The sequence below is a fragment of the Conger conger genome, chromosome 19, assembly GCF_963514075.1.
Source record: "Conger conger chromosome 19, fConCon1.1, whole genome shotgun sequence".
NCBI lineage: Eukaryota > Metazoa > Chordata > Actinopteri > Anguilliformes > Congridae > Conger > Conger conger.
In genome coordinates, this window is record NC_083778.1 from 6,626,474 (window position 1) to 6,644,735 (window position 18,262).

Below are 18,262 nucleotides of genomic sequence, written 5' to 3' on the forward strand. Positions count from 1 at the left end.
GTTTAGAGTGGCTGAAACAGAACCTGGAACAGGAGCCTTTGTCAGTTCTTCCTGTTCTTTACGTTAAAAAAAAAAAGAGAGAGAAAACAAAAAAAAAACCCTTTGTCAGAGCAACAGGGGTATGCTCTTAATTTCATATTGAATTATGTGACACTTTTTGTAATTTGAGTAAGAATACCATGTGTTTTCATGTTAATCCTTTTAATAAAAATGCAAATGTGATGTGCCGGCTTCTTCCCAGTGGCATTCTGTGCGCCTGTGTCCCTGTGCGCCTGTGTCCCTGTACGTCTGTGTTCCTGTGTCTCTACGTCTGTGTCTCTGTACGTCTGTGTTCCTGTGTCCAAACGCAAGTCGACCCTGTACTGAAGTTAGTAAAGGGTCACTGCATTTCTCCATGTTTCTAAATATGGGGAGGAGACGATGTTCCGGGTTTTACTCGGCAGTTGTCCAGCTAACCCTGTCATCCTTGTCAGCATTGTGAAACGGGGGCCCTGGCTGCCACTTAAACCTAATGGTTGAGTGCAGTTCCAGGAGAGCTGTACCTTCTGTCCCAGCTGTTTTAAGCTTTACTGAAGTCCATGGGCTGTTTCCTTTTAGGCCACCCCGCGCCCCCTCCCGTTTTGGAACACCAATCATATTTTCCCAATGTGCCTGTGGGCTGTGAGCTGTGATGTCGTTTCAGTAGAGCTCAGACCCTTTCATACGGGGATTAGGACTCTACCCAGCGGTAAAAGATCAAAGACTTGTGTAGGCAGGAAATCAAAATCGGAACAGCCATTGCGGAAGGATCCAGAATATTTTAGTGCCCTCGGAAATGAAGAACTTTTGACACACGCGTGACGGTGATGAACAGAAGCATGGTAATCATGTTTTGTGATTAGTGTCATGGTTAGTGTCGGCTCCAAATCCCATGATTAGCAGAATCAGATTGACACAAACGACCAGTTATTGTAGGTTTATACTGCATCGACACATTGTACATGCTTTGAATATGACCAAATACAAGTTTTTATAATGTGTTACAAAAATGTAGATCTGACAAGTATTCTAGATGCAGTTTCGCACAAAGATGCTTACTTTGAGTAGAAAGAAGAATAAACAAGGCATATTTGAAATTTGTAGATTTATTGTATCAAGGTGAACTGCCTCTGGAAAACTTGTGAAATCTCATCTTGATGGACAGATAGTAATATGGGTATTGGAATTCATTTCATTTTTTGGTGAGTTTAAAAGGCAGTAACAGACAAAATGTCTACTTTTCCCCTTTGTTTTATGTGCAGGAAAAGTGTCACAATGATCATAAGTACCCATACGACTATGCAACATGGACACAGACTTAAAAATGACAAACTACAGGCACAGTTAATTACAGCTACACATGTTTGTAATGAACTTTAGAGACCGCTACAACAATAGAACATATTACCAAATATAAATCCATTGCACAAACAGAAATTGGAACTGTTGAACTGTACCAGGTTTATTTATTTTTTTGCGTTTCTATTTTCGCAGACTGAATACATTTCCTGACTTTGGAATTATAAGGTTCTATCTGCATTTTGAGTCATTGAGATATTGAGCTTCAAAGCTTATGACAGACACCCTATACATAATTGAATTTACAAGATCAAAATCCTATCAAATCGCCCTATAAACAACATTTATAACAGAACATTATAATTTGATGTTCGCGATTTAATATACAGAAATAAATGAGAATATTATTCCGGCCACAGAGACTGTAACTGAAATGGCATGGAAATGGTAATAATAGAGATACATTGAATTTAAAATAAAATCTCATGGTGCTACAGGAAAGAGACCTCAAATGTGCACAAAGAATTAAAATAAACAGGGACAACACTACAAGGACATACTGACACAGGAGAGACAGTGGGGTGGGGGTGGGGGCTACAGCTGACGGAAAGCTTTCCTATAAAGGCGTGGTTTTCAGGCAGGTTTTGGAACAGCTGTGACTGGGGCGTCCTCAAGTGGTCAGGGAGAGAATTCCACAGACTGGGCGTGGCAGAGCCGAAGGCCCATGCCAGTCGCATGAAACACCTGAAGAGTTACCCTTAATTCTGACACTTAAAGGGTTGTTCTGTAACACTCAAACTTAAGGGAAACTTAAAAAGAAACCTTAAGGGGACATTACACTTAAACGATATTACACGGATGGTGCAGTGGGTAGCACTGCCGTCTCAGAGCAAGGAGGTCCTGGGTTCGAATCCCGCTCGGCCGGGGCCTCTGTGTGGAGTTTGCATGTTCTCCCCGTGTTCGTGTGGGTTCCCTCAGGGTACTCCGGTTTCCTCCAACAGTCCAAATGCATGCAGGTTAGGCTGATTGGAGAGTCTAAATTGCCCGTGGGTATGAACGTGTGAGTGCCCTGTGATGGACTGGCGACCTGTCCAGGGTGTATTCCTGCCTTTTGCCCAATGTATGCTGGGATAGGCTCCAGCCCCCCTGCGACCCTGTTCAGGATAAGCGGGTTCAGATAATGGATGGATGGATGGATTACTGCTTACAGCTCACGAAAGTCACAAATCCAGTGTCTCAAAATATTAGAATATTACATAAGACCAATCAAAAAAAGGATTTATAATACTTTTCAGAAGGTCGACATTTATGTATGTTAATTTATGCACTCAATACTTGGACGGGCAATCATGAACTGGAGTCCCGCAGGGCTCAGTTCTTGGGCCTCTCCTCTTCTCGCTATACACCATGTCTCTAGGTTCTGTTATCTCTTCCCATGGCTTTTCTTATCATCCTTACGCTGATGACACCCAACTCTTCATTTCCTTCCTCCCCGACACCCAAGTCACCACACGGATCTCTGCCTGCTTGGCTGATATCTCTGCATGGATGACTTCCCACCACCTGAAGCTCAACCTTGCCAAAACTGAGCTTCTCTACATCCCTGCTAAGTCCTCTCCGTCAATCGACCTCTCATTGACTGTTGAGGACTTTGTAGTTTCCTCCTCCCGTACGGCAAAGAATCTTGGGGTGACTCTTGATAACTGCCTCACCCTGGCTCCACAAGTATCCTCCACTGCCAGAACCTGTAGGTTCTTTCTGTATAATATACGCCGTATCCGTCATCGCCTGACTGAGAAAGCCACCCAGCTCCTAGTCCAGGCACTCGTCATTTCCCGCCTGGATTACTGCAACTCCCTCCTAGCCGGTCTCCCAGCGTGTTCCATCAACCCCCTCCAGCTGGTCCAGAATGCTGCAGCCCGCTTGATCACCAGTCAGCCCAGGTCGGCTCATGTCACCCCGCTTCTCATTGGCCTCCACTGGCTTCCTATTGCCACACGCATCCCTTTTAAGGCCCTAGTGTTGGCATTTCAGGCTGCTAAGGGGACTGCCCCACCTTACATACAATCCTTGATCACTCCCTACTCCCCAGCTAGACCAATCCGGTCTGCCAGCTCTGGTCGCCTTATGGTTCCTTCTCTACGTGCACCTGGCGGTCGAGCTGCACGTTCACGCCTGTTTTCCGTTCTGGTTCCTCAGTGGTGGAATGACTTGCCTACCACTGTCAGAACAGCAGAATCCCTCCCCCTATTTCGACGCAGACTCAAAACCCACCTTTTCAAACTCTACCTTAGTCCTCCCTCCTGATTTCCCCTGCCCCTCCTCTCTGATATCCCTATCCTTGTCTAACCCCCCCCAAAATTTAAAAATAAATAAATAAAAATTTGCACTTATGATGACGACTATGTTTAGAACAGCATTTCATGTGTATTTTGCTAGTTCTGGATCTGATGCTTTGACTTATGGTAGAACCTATGCACTTGTAAGTCGCTTTGGATTAAAAGCGTCTGCCAAATGACAAAAATGTAAATGTAATGGGGAAGACTGCTGACTTGACACTCATTGACACCCTCCACAAGGAGGGTAAGCCACAGAAGGTCATTGCTTAAAGGGCTGGCTGTACGCAGAGCACTGTATCAAAGCATATTCATGGAAAGTTGACTAGAAGGGAAAACGTGCACAAGCAACAGGGATGACTGCAGCCTGGAGAGGACTGCCAAGCAAAGCCGATTCAAGAACTTGGGGGAGCTTCACAAGGAGTGGACTGAGGCTGGAGTCAGTGCATCAAGAGCCACCACGCACAGACGCATCCAGGAAATGGGCTATAAGTGTTGCATTCCTAGTGTCAAGCCACTCCTGAACCAAAGACAATGTCAGAAGCGTCTTACCTGGGCTCAGGAGCAAAAGAACTGGACCGTTGCTCAGTGGTCCAAAGTCCTCTTTTCAGATGAAAGTCAATTTTGCATTTCATTTGGTCCCAGAGTCTGGAGGAAGAGTGGAGAGGCACAGCATCCACGATTCTTGAAGTCCAGTGTGAAGTTTCCAGTCAGTAATGATTTGGGGTGCCATGTCATCTGCTGGTGTTGGTCCACTGTATTATCAAGTCCAGAGTCAACGCAGCTGTCTACCAGGAGATTTTAGAGCACTTCATGCTTCCATCTGCTGACAAGCTTTATGGAGATGCTGATTTCCTTTCGCAGCAGGACTTGGCACCTGCCCACAGTGCCAAAACTACTAGTAACTGATTTGCTGACCATGGTATTACTGTGCTTGATTGTCTAGCCAACTCGCCTGACCTGAACCCCATAGAGAATCTATGGGGTATTGTCAAGAGGCAGATTCGAGACACCAGTCCCAACAATACAGACGAGCTGAAGGCCGCTATCCAAGCAATCTGGGCTTCCATAACACCTCAGCAGTGCCACAGGCTGATTGTCTCCATGCCACGCCGCATTGATGCAGTAATTTGTGCAAAAGGAGCCCTGGCTAAGTATTGAGTGCAGAAATGAACACACTTTTCATAAGGTTGACATTTCTGTATTATAAATCCTTTTTTTGATTGGTCTGTAGTATTCAAATATTTTGAGATATTGGATTTTTGACAAAGATTAAAACAAAAAAAGGCTCGAAATATTTCACTTTATGTGTAATGAATCTAGAATATATGAAAGTTTCACTTTTTGAATGAAAAGAAAACGTTTCCACAATATTCTACTCTTTTTAGATGAGCCTGTACAGTTGACGGCCCAACACTCCTTACCAAAACATGTACAACAACTGTACAATAATTCCAAGCTCATTAGTTAAAAAAAGGTTGTAATTTCCACAGCCAATGGCGTTTCAACATCAGTGCATTTACAGAAAAGGAGGAGGGATAAACAGTGTTGTGGTTTGAAAGTGTTTGTTGCTGCTATTCCTCTCTTGACTGTTAGAAGTCAGAAATTACCTACTGTACCTTTAAGGTGTTTTATGCAACCGGGCACCGGCCCTCATTGGACGGAGTTTAGTCCTGAGGGTGTCAAGGAGCAGACTGTTGCTTGACCTGATGTGGGAAATGATCTGTTTTGGAAGTTGCCGGCTAGTCTGGTTTAACTTAGTGAGTTAGCCACAGTCTGGCTGAAGAACTGTAGCTGCCTAGGGGAGGGGCGTCAGCAGAAATCAATCAGGAGTCACGGGTGACCCTCAGCCTCCAATCAAATCATACTGTGTGGGTGGGGTTAGAATCTCATGATCCATCATTATTAATAAGGCACAAACACTAGCTGCCAAGAAATGTAAAGTCCTCCAGGAAAAAAGCAACAAGAGGTCAGTCATGAAACGGAAGCAGACTAGTAGTTCACTCACGTCTGTTTAACGGAAACCTTAAGGATAATTCGGGAGAGGGGAGGTGGACTAATTCCTGATAAAAAATATATGTATATATTTACAAACAAAACAATAATGTAAAAAAATAAAGTATAAAAACTATCTTAGTGGTTTTCTTGCACGTTTTGTGCGCTGGTCCCTCAAAACACCCTTGCGGTTGATGGCTGGAAGCTCTTTTAGGGTCTGGGGATTTCCTCAAGACGTGGAGCTGGCGGAGAGAGAAAAGACGAGAAATGTTGAATTTCGTTAGAGAGAGAGAGAGAGAGAGAGAGATAGAGGGGGGTAGAGAGAGGGGGGGAGAGAGAGAGAGTGAGACAGTGAGAGACAGAGAGAGAGACAGTGAGAGAGAGAGAGAGAGAGAGAGAGACAGTGAGAGAGAGAGAGAGGGAGAGAGAGACAGTGAGAGACAGAGAGAGAGGGAGAGAGAGAGAGAGAGAGAGAGAAAGAGAAAGAGAAAGAGAAAGAGGGGCTAGGCCCAGGTGAGCTCCGTGTACCTGCTGGGCGTATCCACGGCGACGGCGTCCGTCGCCCCGAGTTGCGGGTGCGAATGAGGGGCCTTCAGCTTGCTGGTGTCTGAAAGGTCAAATACAAATGTCCTGCACTCAAGACTGGAAGGAAAACGCACACAAACGAGAGAGAGAACAGAACAGAGAGACAGTGACAGACCAGAGCAGGAAACAGCAGAAGAAGAAGAAGAAGAAGAACAGAACAGAGAGACAGCGACAGACAACCAGAGCAGGAAACAGCAGAAGAAGAACAGAACAGAGAGACAGCGACAGACAACCAGAGCAGGAAACAGCAGCAGAAGAAGAACAGAACAGAACAGAGAGACAGTGACAGACCAGAGCAGGAAACAGCAGAAGAAGAAGAAAGAGAAGAAGAACAGAACAGAGAGACAGTGACAGACCAGAGCAGGAAACAGCAGAAGAAGAACAGAACAGAGAGACAGCGACAGACCAGAGCAGGAAACGGCAGAAGAAGAAGAGAAGAAGAACAGAACAGAGACAGCGACAGACCAGAGCAGGAAACGGCAGAAGAAGAAGAACAGAACAGAACAGAGAGACAGCGACAGACCAGAGCAGGAAACGGCAGAAGAAGAAGAGAAGAAGAACAGAACAGAGAGACAGCGACAGACCAGAGCAGGAAACAGCAGAAGAAGAAGAAGAACAGAACAGAGAGACAGCGACAGACCAGAGCAGGAAACGGCAGAAGCAGGAGGAGGACGGGGCAGGAGGAGGACGGGACAGAGGGCGTACCCTGCAGCCAGCGGATCTGCGTGGCGGGGCCGTAGCCCTGCTCGTTCTTGGCGGCGATGCGGAACACCAGGGCGGGCCGGGCGGAGCAGTCCACGTGGGCGTTGCTGAGGTGGGCGGAGGTGACGGTGCAGGAGGTCTTGGTCCCGCGGTAGATCCGGATGAAGGCCAGCTCCCCCGGGGGCCCTGCTGCCGGGCCGGACCGGCTCTTCCGCACCGCTAGGTACATGGAGTACTCCAGGATCTTTCCGGAAGGCGAGGCGGGGGACTCCCAGGTGATGTGGGCAGAGCCTGAGGCCTGGGGCGGCGGAGAGATGTGACCAGGAAGCACAGGAGGTCGGCACATATTCAAACATTTAATCAACTATTTAATCATTTCAGGGCAAAATTAGCTCAGTTAAGAGTGGTAGTTTGGCTGTCAGTGGGCGCAAGCTGTCCCTGAGCAACACACTTAACCACCCCGATTGCTTCCAATTGCCTTTCATCGTCGTCCAGTGTGTGTGTGTGTGTGTGTGTGTGTGTGTGTGTGTGTGTGTGTGTGTGGAGGCATTCATTGTAAATCACTCTGGATAAAAGCACTATACAAATGCAGTCCATTTACCATTTAAAGGAATGTAAAGTAAGATTTTTGTGTTAAAACATTGTTACAAGACCATTGTAAATCCCTTCCTATCAATGAACAAGGCTCGCTGACATTTTCACTCACCCTCTGCCTGTGTTTATAGTCCTTAAATTCGGGTTTCAAAATAAACAGTTGACAGGCCAGCACTCTGTGTCAAAACATCATATAGCTGTACAATAATTCAAGCTAATTGGTTGAAAATTGGTTCTAATTGCCACAGCCAATGGCATTTCAACATCAGCGCGTTCACAGATAAGGGGTGGGATAAGCAGTGTTGTGGTTTCAAGGTGATTGTTGCTGCTATTCCTCTCTCGACCATTAGAAGTCCGAAATTACCTATTGTACCTTATTGTACTCCTCTCTGTATTTTTTCAGCAAGAGAACAAGAGACAATTTGGATCAAAGGAACAAGAAGCCACCCAGCCCAATGCATGACTGTGAGAAAAGGCTGATATTGATCAGAAGAGAAACGTTTATAAGCAGAGCTATGGTTGTGGCTGTGGTTGTGGTTGTGGCTGTGGTTGTGGTTGTGGGGAGGGGATGTGACTCCAGCCACACCTTGGTGATCTTGACAGCAGAGGGCGCTCCGGGGAAGCCGGGCTGGCAGGTCTTGAACTCGGCGGCGGGGCTGAAGGCTCCCTGTCCGCAGGAGTTGATCCCGGCCACGCGGAACCTGTAGGTCACTCCCGGAGTGAGGTCCAGCTTCTCCCGCCCCGAATCCTGCGCCTCCCCGCCTTTCCCCTACGAGGGGCGAGATGTGTCAAAGCATTATATGTCCGCCATCTTGCTTCTCCAAGGTCATTAGGGCGAGTCTGTTCTCCACTCACCGTTCCCTGGGTGCTCTCCGGAGGGAGGGAGTACTGCGTCACCTCCGAAAACAGGGTCCTGAACACGCCCACGTCGTACCACGTGTGGTCATGTGACCTCTCGCCCGTCAGATGCACCTGTGGGGGAGGAAGTGGCGGGGGGGGGGGGGGGGGTGTTAGGGGCATGGACAACCGCGCAGGACCGAGACCCACCCTCCCTGGATTCAAGGCCCAAAGGAAAGCCCTGGAGGTGAGGTCAATGTGTGGCCCTGGCTAACTCGCACTCGCACTCGCACTCGCACTCGCACTCGCACTCGCACTCGCACTCGCACTCGCACTCGCACTCGCACTCGCACTCCCACTCGCACTCGCACTCGCACTCACACAGGCTGCGTTGGAGACGCAGTGGGCCTCACCGTGTTCGAGTGCTCGCTCGCAGCAGGAGCCGAGGTGGAGGTGACGTGCCCCTGGTCTGGAGGAAAGAGCACAGAAATCAGGACAGCACAGATCGCCCTTTGACCTCACAGCTTGCGCCGACCTGCCCCAAAATATTACACCTCATATTATACACTGCTTTTATCCAAAGCAATGTACAATATGCACATGCTGAAGGTCACTGGGACAACAGAACACAGGTCAGACACAGCACAATTCACACAAAGTATCAGTTACCCATAGCCGTGAACATCAAGTGTAGTTTGCACAGTAAGTCTAGGCTAAGTCTGCAAAATTAGGGCATGTGCTAATTACAAGTGAGGCATGGTAAAGAACTACAAGATGAAAATACAAGTTCACCATGAAAGTGGTCTAGGAGCTGTGGTAGCGCAACAGGCTAAGATGCAGCAGACTTGCGGTTGCAGTTTGTTGCAGTTGCACACCGGTAGGACCGGGGTTCGATTCCCGGTCCTGCCAAAAGCCAAGTTTCTGCGATGGACTGGGGTAATAATGAAGAGTTAGTCAAGGTAAACTCCTCAGACTATTGACAATTTTCAGTAGGTCAGTTCTCCGGTACCTGGATGATGTAGGGATCCACCTTCAAACTCGCTCCCCGACAGCTTAGTGCTACCTGTGGGGTCACCCGTGGAGAGCTCGTATTCCTGACCTTCCTCTTTGCACACGATCACTACGGGCACACCACGGGGTCAGGGGTCAGGGGTCACTTGTCCACACCAGCTCAATGTATCAATATACGGTCAAAGTGCGTAATGTTTGAGACAAAGGACCTAATTTGGCTCCGTGTTCCATAATTTAACATTTGTAATCAAACAGTCCGCATGCGGTTAACATGCACGCTCTCAGCTTTTACTTAACTGTATTCTTACGCACTTTGATTCTGCCGTGTAGAAAGTACAGCACGTTTTATAGACTTATAGAGAGTGTGCAGACAGGTCTACGGCAGCCGGTTCAGGTCAAAAAAGACGGCCGGCCCCAGCAGACTGGAGCAGGCCGACCCCACACAGGGACCGGTGTGTGTGCTGGTGTTGGTCGGGCCTTCCTGGGGGGTACCTCGTTCTGGGGTGCGGCTCTTTCGGGGGGCCCCCCTCCGGTCGTCGGCCGGGGGGTAGAGCTGCTGGGCGGACTCCGCCTCCACGGGGCTCTCGTCCCCCCTCCGCTCCTCCCCGGCGGAGAGGCGCGGCTCCTGGGCGGGACAGAGACAGAGTCAGCCTCTTCCGCTTCCACGTGTGGAGGCCAGACCCCTACACCGACCTGAGAGAGGAGCGAGTTTCCCCACAGAGCGCCAAATCCAAATAGCAGGGCATTAAATAAAAGGCCAATCATTCAGAAAAGGCTTTCAAGTACAGAGAAGTACAGTGATGATAGCCTATCATACATATTTTTTTGTAAAATGCAATCACGGACAAAACATTTAAAATACTTAAATTTTAAATGTTAAGTATTATATTATATATATTTCTATTTATCGTCAGTATTTATATTAATATATGTTGGCTTATTGCTTTAAGTATTTGAAAAAAATACTTAAAGCAATAAGTCAACATATATTAATATAGATTCAAGCTGTGTAGTACAATGGCATATGTGCAAAACATGCTTGAACACACAAACACATTTGAAAAAGTTGTTAGCAACACATTTGATGGGACAGTTGAACAGGATCAATAAAAAGGTTAAAAACCAGAGTTATCATGACGTGCTCCTGGCTCCATCTGCTAACCTGCCCACGAGGGGCGCCCTCTCCCCCCGCTGCCAGGGCTCCCCTCTGGGCCGAGCCGTCCAGGGGCTGGGGCTGCACTGCTGGAGAAGAACCGGGGCGATTGAGGGAGGGAGAGGGAGAGGGAGAGGGAGGGAGAGGGAGAGAGAGAGAGGGAGAGGGAGAGGGAGAGAGAGAGAGAGGGAGAGAGAGAGAGAGAGGGAGAGGGAGAGAGAGGGAGAGGGAGAGGGAGAACTTTAAATAAAGGGCATTAGAATAATTTTTTCCCACCCCAAACAAAGACCCCCATACCACCTGAAACACAAGCAGAAAACAAGAACCAAATAAACATACAACAGTGCTTGACACAATGACGCTATGCAAAGCACTCCATTAATGGCCCACTTATCTCATCATCAGTTCCATCAGATTATCATTAACTTTGAAGAAGGCAAACTCCAGTTTTAGCCGAGCAATAATCAGCACTCTAAGACTGTCAACACAGTCCTGAGAAAGAGAAAGAGAGCGAGAGAGAGAGAGAGAGAGAGAGAGAGAGAGAGAGGGAGAGGGAACACAAGCTAGAGTGGTTTCTGTGTGCTGTTCAGTGCCAACCTCAACATCTATCTGCATCTGCATGGTTCCCACAAACCTCCAGCACTCTCTCTGGTCTCTAGAATGGGTTGTCTCGACTCAACTTAACTGAAACCCACTTCGCTGTGAATTCACCACAGCTCAAAACACCAATCAATGCGCCGGCTCAAATTACCTCCAAACAGGCTGTGGGACTTTTTCGCTGGTCACCAAACTTACCGCTGACTAGGTGGTTGTGCGCTTCTCCCATCTGGTTAGAATGGGCATCCCCTCACCCCAGTTAAGAGCAGCAATCTAGAATACTAGTCATGCTCCTCTTTTTGTTTTTGACCCTGGTTTGCCGTTACAAACAAAACGCCAGTCGGGACCTTCTTACCGGTTGCATCGTGCTCCGCCCCCGAGCCTGCGCCATTGGCTGGCTGCTGGTCGGTGGGCGTGTCGGACAGGCCCAGGGGTGAGGATTGAGACGGGGCGACGGGCTGCAGTTGGAGGAGGTAGCTGTCGGCGGCAGGTAGGGGGCGCCACGCCACGTGCAGCATGCTGATGGTGGCCTTCACCAGAAACACTGCTGCTGGGGTCGAGGGCTTCTCTGCAGGGGGGTAAAAACAACACACACACACACAATTCAATGACATTCCTGGAGTCCTGGACGACCAAGCAGTACTGAAACCCTCACTCGCTGGGCAACAGCACAGCCAATCACACCTCCCTGGGCACCATTACAGCCAATCACACCTCCCCTGGGCACCAGTACAGCCAATCACACCTCCCCTGGGCACCATTACAGCCAATCACACCTCCCTGGGCACCATTACAGTCAATCACACCTCCCTGGGCAACAAGTGCAGCCAATCACACCTCCCAGGTCTATACAGCAGCCAATCACGCCTTCCAGGGCAATACTGCAGCCAATCACACCTCCGTGGGCAACAGCACAGCCAATCACGCCTCCCCGGGCAACAGCGCAGCCAATCACACCTCCCTGGGCAACAGTGCAGCCAATCACACCTCCCCGGGCAACAGTGCAGCCAATCACAAGCCTAGTCCAGATGATTGTCCTGTTTCAGCGGCGAGGGCGGCCATGCTCACCGGTCTCCAGGTACCACAGGTCCTTGCAGCACACCTGGTAGTTCCAGCTCTTGCGGTAACCGTCGCGGCCGCTCCACAGGTAGATGCGGGAGCCGATGGAGGCCGTGCAGTGGCCAGCTCTCGCCCGAGGGCCGCAGGCCTTCCCCTCCTCCTGCTGCCTCTCAGGGCTCAGAGCCTGCCACTGCATCGTGTCTGAGAGAGAGAGACTGAGTGTGAGTGTGAGTGTGTGAGGGGGTGTGTATGGTGTGTATGTGAGTGTGTGTGTAGTGTGAGTGTGCAGTGTGTGTGTGTGTGTGTGTGTGTGTGTGTGTGTGTGTGAGAGAGAGTGTGTGTGCGTGTGTCTGTGTGAGTGTGCAGTGTGCGTGCGTGTGTGTTTTCATGGTACTGACCGAGGTCGAGTTCACACACAGAGTTGGTGCAAATCCATTCTGTTCCTACAGCATTGATCTGGTCCTCTGCATTCACCACTGGCACCCAGCCTCCAAACACATACATCCTGCACAGGAGAGGGAGGGAGAAGGAGAGGGAGAGGGAGAGAGAGAGAGGTACTTCACACTGTAGGCACGCACGCACGCACGCACGCACACACACACACACACACATAAAATACACAATACATACTGTACACATCACACAGATACACCCTCCCCACATATACACACACAAACGCACGTACATGCATGCTTGGTCACACTCTACCAAAACACACACACACACACAGTTTCTCTTTACTTGTTTCCTATAACGTTGGCAGAGTGAAGGCTTCTTGGAAGAGGGGCCGGTCCTTTGGTATCGGGCGTTGCCCAGGTCATGGTTTCTAGGAGACGAACAGTGGTGGGAAATCAGTTTGAATCGTTGCGCGAGACGACACTGGTCTCCCCTCCTGTCTCCCGACTGCAATAACTCGGTAATAAACACACACACCAGTACATTACATCCCATCATATTATATTATTGGCAGACACTCTTATCCAATCCTCCCCTGGAGCAATGCAGGGTTAAGGGCCTTGCTCAACGGCCGAACGGCTGTGCGGATCTTAGTGCGGCTACACCGGGATTGGAGCCACCGACCTTGCGGGTCCCAGTCATTTACCTTAACCACTACGCTACCGGCCGCCCTAGTATAACAGCCGCTGTTAGCACAATACCGCCAGGGGTGGGACCTTACCCAGGTCCAGCTGCCAGAGGTCGGACAGACGCTGGCCCCTCATCCCTCCGAAGACGTAGAGTTTCGGGGAGCAGCTGGCCTTGCTGCAGTGCACCACCGCCGTGTGGGACTCGCGGGGCGAGGGCCCCCCGCCCCTCGTTTCTGGAACGTTCCACCCCTTCACCCCCGACGACGTCTGCAGCTCCAGCTCGAAGAAGTCGTTCAAGTACCTGGGGAGGAGAAGGGTGGGAGAGCGCAGCGTTGAAACCCTGCACCCAGCGTGCAGTCAGTCGCTCTCTCCTTCTTGCCGGGCGCGCTCCAGTTGCTTAATTTTACATCCTCACCCCCTTTCCTCGGGTCCTCTCCTCACTCCTAGCGCCACCCGTCAGAGGACGCGAGAAAAGGACGCAAGGGAAGGAGGAAACCGGAGCGAATCGAGTGTCCTCGCTCTCCCAGGCGTTCGGACAGGCGGATCCTCCCATTAATTCCTGGCGCGTTACGCGACGCATTAGGAAAGCTAGCGACGCGCCTCGACCGATTTCTAGGTCGGCGGAGGACCCGAGGAAGGAAGGACGGAAGGAAGGTTTATGACGACAAGGGAGGTTCAGGTGAAGGACCGGAGCGAGGACCAGGACCGGCTGCTATCCTACCGGGGTATGTTGCCGTTGGAGTCCTCGCTGTCGTTGGCCAGCCCCCCGAAAAGATAGCACTTGTTCCCCCACAGGGTGAAGCTATGCCCCAGCCGAGGGCAGGGGGGGGGCGCGTTCCTCGGGGGGCGAGGTTTCAATTTCTTCCATAGCCATCGGCTTGCCTGCAAAAAAAAAACCCAGGAGGATCATCGGCGACATCGTCAACGGTACACTGTACAACTACAGAACAATAATACAAGTAAAACTAAATGGTAAATGGTTGGCATTTATATAGCGCCTTTATCCAAAGCGCTGTACAATTGATGCTTCTCATTCACCCATTCATACACACTCACACACCGACGGCGATTGGCTGCCATGCAAGGCGCCGACCAGCTCATCAGGAGCATTTGGGGGTTAGGTGTCTTGCTCAGGGACACTTCGACACAGCCTGGGCAGGGGATCGAACCGGCAACCCTCCGACTGCCAGACGAGTGCTTACTGCCTGAGCCATGTCGCCTACATGAAAATGGAGCTCAAAATCACTTTGGTGAGAAATGTGGCTGCCTCTCTAAAACCAATGTTTACTGCAAACGACGCCACCGAATAGGACATGCAGCCGTCTAAAGTTATGGTCCAATTACGGCGCCATAAGCCTTGAAAGCGGAGCTGGACCTCACCGGCGGCCTGGACAGGCGTCGAGCGAGATCTCACCTGCAGCTCGCGCAGGCGTCGAGCGAGATCTCACCTGCAGCTCGTACAGGCTGTTGCTGTACTTTCCGTACTCCACCATCCCGCCGAACACCAGGACCCTCGTGCCCTCGCAGACGAACCCGTGAGCCGCACACCCAGGGGGGATGTCTCCGCGCACCGCCGGCAGGAACCACTGCCTGGACACTGAACGCGTACAGTCCCCAAAGAAAGACAAATCACTAAGATCCACCTTTCACCATTGCACGACTTGACTAGTACTAGGCTACTCTCGGAAATGCTTGTCTGCATACATGTATGTGGCTGTGCGTTTTAAAAAGAACTTCAGGAAACAATTATGGAATCGTCATACAGGGACAGGGGTCATAGTTCCGACTAAAACTCCTCACAACATGAGCAGGGAATTAAATACATGGGATGAAGTTTAATTCAGCCTTAATAAGAACACAACGCACAACAGACAACTGCTGCACGGTCGGTTAAAAACAAGAAATACCAAGCTTTTGAACAAGATATTAATGATCACGAGTCAAATAGTGCTGGGACTGCGTCGTTCGATGGTGTTTACCTTGGTGGTCAAACTCGCCCGCAAATGTGTAAACTGGTTCCGACTGAAGTAGGTTATGGTTTAGTTCAAACAAGTTTCTCTCCTTTCACATAAAAACACTACATCAATCCTCAAAAATACAGCATGCGTGCCAACCGTGCCCTGATAATGTTAGCGAGCCTTCTCGTGTGTGTACTTCCGAGGGGATAACCGCCAAAGTAACTATTTCGGATGCAAATTGGCGACAAGCGAGTCAAGATATGTGCACACCATTTGAACAAAAAAAAAATCTAGCATCCCGAATGAGTCCAATTCACTATACAGTTAAATAGTAAAACTAGCTAGCTAAATAAAACGTATTGCAAAAAGCCGGGTACATGCATCCACAAGAACGAGCAAGGCAATGTTAGCCAGCTAATGTTAGCGATTTACCGGAGTGAGGTAACCAGTAACGTTACATATTTACATTTCTCTAGCTACGCTGTTGCTGTGCAAGAAAGTTTGGAAATATTTACAAGTACGGAAAGTACAGACCATATCAATGAGTAAAGTATTTTGTAGAATGACACATGCATATTTTAAACTATAATAAGAGCTAACGTTAGCTAGCTAGCTCGTAACCAAGCTTGTAACATGTAAACGTCAGTTGACTCGTGCACACACATTATGCTTTGGTTTTTTTTAAGGCGTATTGTGTTGGTCACGGTTTGCACAAAGTGTGAAGCTAACCGTTAATGTTAGCATTGCATGTTCACATTGCCAACATCGCTAACTTTATTTTTTTGTATTTTTTTTTAGACGCTCCGTGTGCCCCCTGCTGAGATTGCTCCCCAGTTTCACGCCAGTAACATACCGGTGTTGTAGACATGCAACTCTTCAGCAATGCCCTCGTTCCCTCCTCCAAACACAATGATTAGCTCCCGAATCGCAACCGCTCTGTGCCCGTGTCTGGACCTGGGAACCGGACCAGAGAACGACTGGACCCTTTTCCAGAGCGGACCCTCGGCAGCCATAGTCCCGCTATTAACCATCTCCGTAGATTATTGGTGGGACATTATTTTGGTAATAGGTCCGCCCAGATCCCATATTGCAACTGTGTAGACGTCATTAGAGCGACTGCTTCTATGGCCATTAGTTGTAGTCCGAACTGCTTTTAGTGAAACGGTACGTTTTAAAAATCGGAATATTAGCTGAATATTTTAATTTAAAAGACAGTTTTCTGACAAATTTAATAAAAATATGTGACCACATCAAGCATGAGTATTCTGTTCATGTGGCTTTAATACAATTAAAGTGTTTCAATACAAAAAAAAATGTAGTCAAAGAGTATTGAATAATCTTTTATGTTATGTACAGTCAAATACCATTAAAACGTAGTGTATCCATTGATATATTAATGGAAACTTTGTTCATTTTTTAATGTATTAACTAATTGCGTCTGGGTAGCCTAATTGGCGTTTCAATTTGCGTTTTGCATTTTTAATTGGGTTGAAACGTCTGTGTTACATTCCTACAAACGCTAGTCAGGAAAAAGCTTAGTGCTTTTAACAAGAGTGACTTGTCATATTGATGATTGTGCCCTCGCTGCCAGTAAAGCTAATGTAATAATTCTCACACCACATACAAGTCTGCAGAAGTGATTGCAGTCGATACTCGTTGAGTCGGCACAGACAAATACCGTCTTGGTTCAGAAGTTGTGATGGCTCATACCTAGGTTCATATGAAGGCCCAGCAATTGATCTGTGTCCCCTGTCGGGGGATCTCAAGAAGCACAAATTCTACAATACTGAAACCTCCACGACTATTGAAGAGGCAATTAATAAAACAAATAAATTAAATATATTTTTGTATATTTATATTTGTTCTATTGTATATTTGTGGATAGATGGATGGATATTTAATATGTCTGGATAAGCTTACTTCACGGCTCCGTAACCTCCTGACACCAAGCTGAAAAAGTTATGATTTTTTTCTTTTTGGATGACAAAATGTTGCAGTGAAAAAAAATAAAAATAATAATAATAATAATAATATATATATATATATATATATATATATATATATATATTATTATTATTATTATTATTATTATTATTATTATTATTTATTTATTTTTTCACTGCAACATTTTGTCATCCAAAAAGAAAAAAATCATAACTTTTTCAGCTTGGTGTCAGGAGGTTACGGAGCCGTGAAGTAAGCTTATCCAGACATATTAAATATCCATCCATCCATCCATCCATTATCTTAACCCGCTTATCCTGAACAGGGTGGCAGGGGGGCTGGAGCCTATCCCAGCATACATTGGGCGAAAGGCAGGAATACACCCTGGACAGGTCGCCAGTCCATCACAGGGCACACACACCATTCACACACTCATACCCACCGGCAATTTAGACTCTCCAATCAGCCTAACCTGCATGTCTTTGGACTGTGGGAGGAAACCGGAGTACCCGGAGGAAACCCACGCAGACACGGGGAGAACATGCAAACTCCGCACAGAGAGGCCCCGGCCGACGGGGATTCGAACCCAGGACCTCCTTGCTGTGAGGCAGCAGTGCTACCCACTGCACCATCCGTGCCACCCCCCATATTAAATATATTTTTGTTTATTTATATATATATTATCCAGACATATTTCTATGGAGAGCTTGATTGTGTTTATGTGAAACTGCACAAATTAATATATTCCAATGTCATAGAGGCTGCGGCCCAGAGGCTAGACTGATCATAAGGGCCTGGTTTAAGGTCTAAGTTTACATAACATTATTGGGGGAATATCATTTTTGAACATTGATTTTGGTTTGTAGCGTAGACCGTGTGAATATTTAAAATCTAATTTGACAATCCATTTTTGTTCTTCGAAGAGCCTACTGTTTCTTCAAACTTTGTTTGCTCTGACTTTGTTTCAGTGAATTTTCTGCTAAGTCTTGGTTTAGTAAATTGTCTGAACAATAAAAAATGCAAAGCCTTGCAGATCCACCAGTGCTATTGCTTCTTCTTCTTTTTTTTCATTGTTCCAATGGTTTCATT

General features: G+C 48.0%; 1 protein-coding gene across 4 annotated transcripts; it reads right to left on the reverse strand.

Moving 5' to 3' along the window:
- Positions 1-1,253: 1,253 nt before the first annotated feature.
- Positions 1,254-16,269, reverse strand: hcfc2 (host cell factor C2). 4 transcript variants are annotated; one of them, XM_061230001.1, is made up of 17 exons: positions 16,083-16,269; positions 14,720-14,868; positions 13,993-14,153; positions 13,364-13,572; positions 12,928-13,012; positions 12,585-12,691; positions 12,196-12,387; positions 11,483-11,695; positions 10,540-10,616; positions 9,870-10,002; positions 9,376-9,486; positions 8,780-8,835; positions 8,385-8,501; positions 8,116-8,298; positions 6,939-7,233; positions 6,177-6,255; positions 1,254-5,890 (listed from the first exon to the last, which is right to left on the reverse strand). In XM_061230001.1, exons 1-17 carry the CDS (start codon positions 16,258-16,260, stop codon positions 5,878-5,880), a joined length of 2,358 nt encoding a protein of 785 aa, XP_061085985.1. In that variant the 5' UTR covers positions 16,261-16,269; the 3' UTR covers positions 1,254-5,877. The 4 variants fall into 4 exon arrangements, with proteins under 4 accessions (XP_061085985.1, XP_061085983.1, XP_061085984.1 ...); XM_061229999.1 differs by having other exon boundaries at positions 10,501-10,616; XM_061230000.1 differs by having other exon boundaries at positions 10,540-10,619.
- Positions 16,270-18,262: the final 1,993 nt, after the last annotated feature.

Bases quoted from the DNA above. Each gene is read 5' to 3' on its own strand.
- hcfc2 (XM_061229998.1), bottom strand. From the start codon at position 16,260: ATGGTTAATAGCGGGACTATGGCTGCCGAGGGTCCGCTCTGGAAAAGG. The intron at 13,573-13,992 runs GTAGGATAGCAG...TCTCCTCCCCAG, and splicing joins TCCAACGGCAACATACCCCG to GTACTTGAACGACTTCTTCG. The intron at 10,003-10,500 runs GTTTTTAACCTT...TGTCCCGCCCAG, and splicing joins AGCACGTCATGATAACTCTG to GAGCCGCGCCTCTCCGCCGG.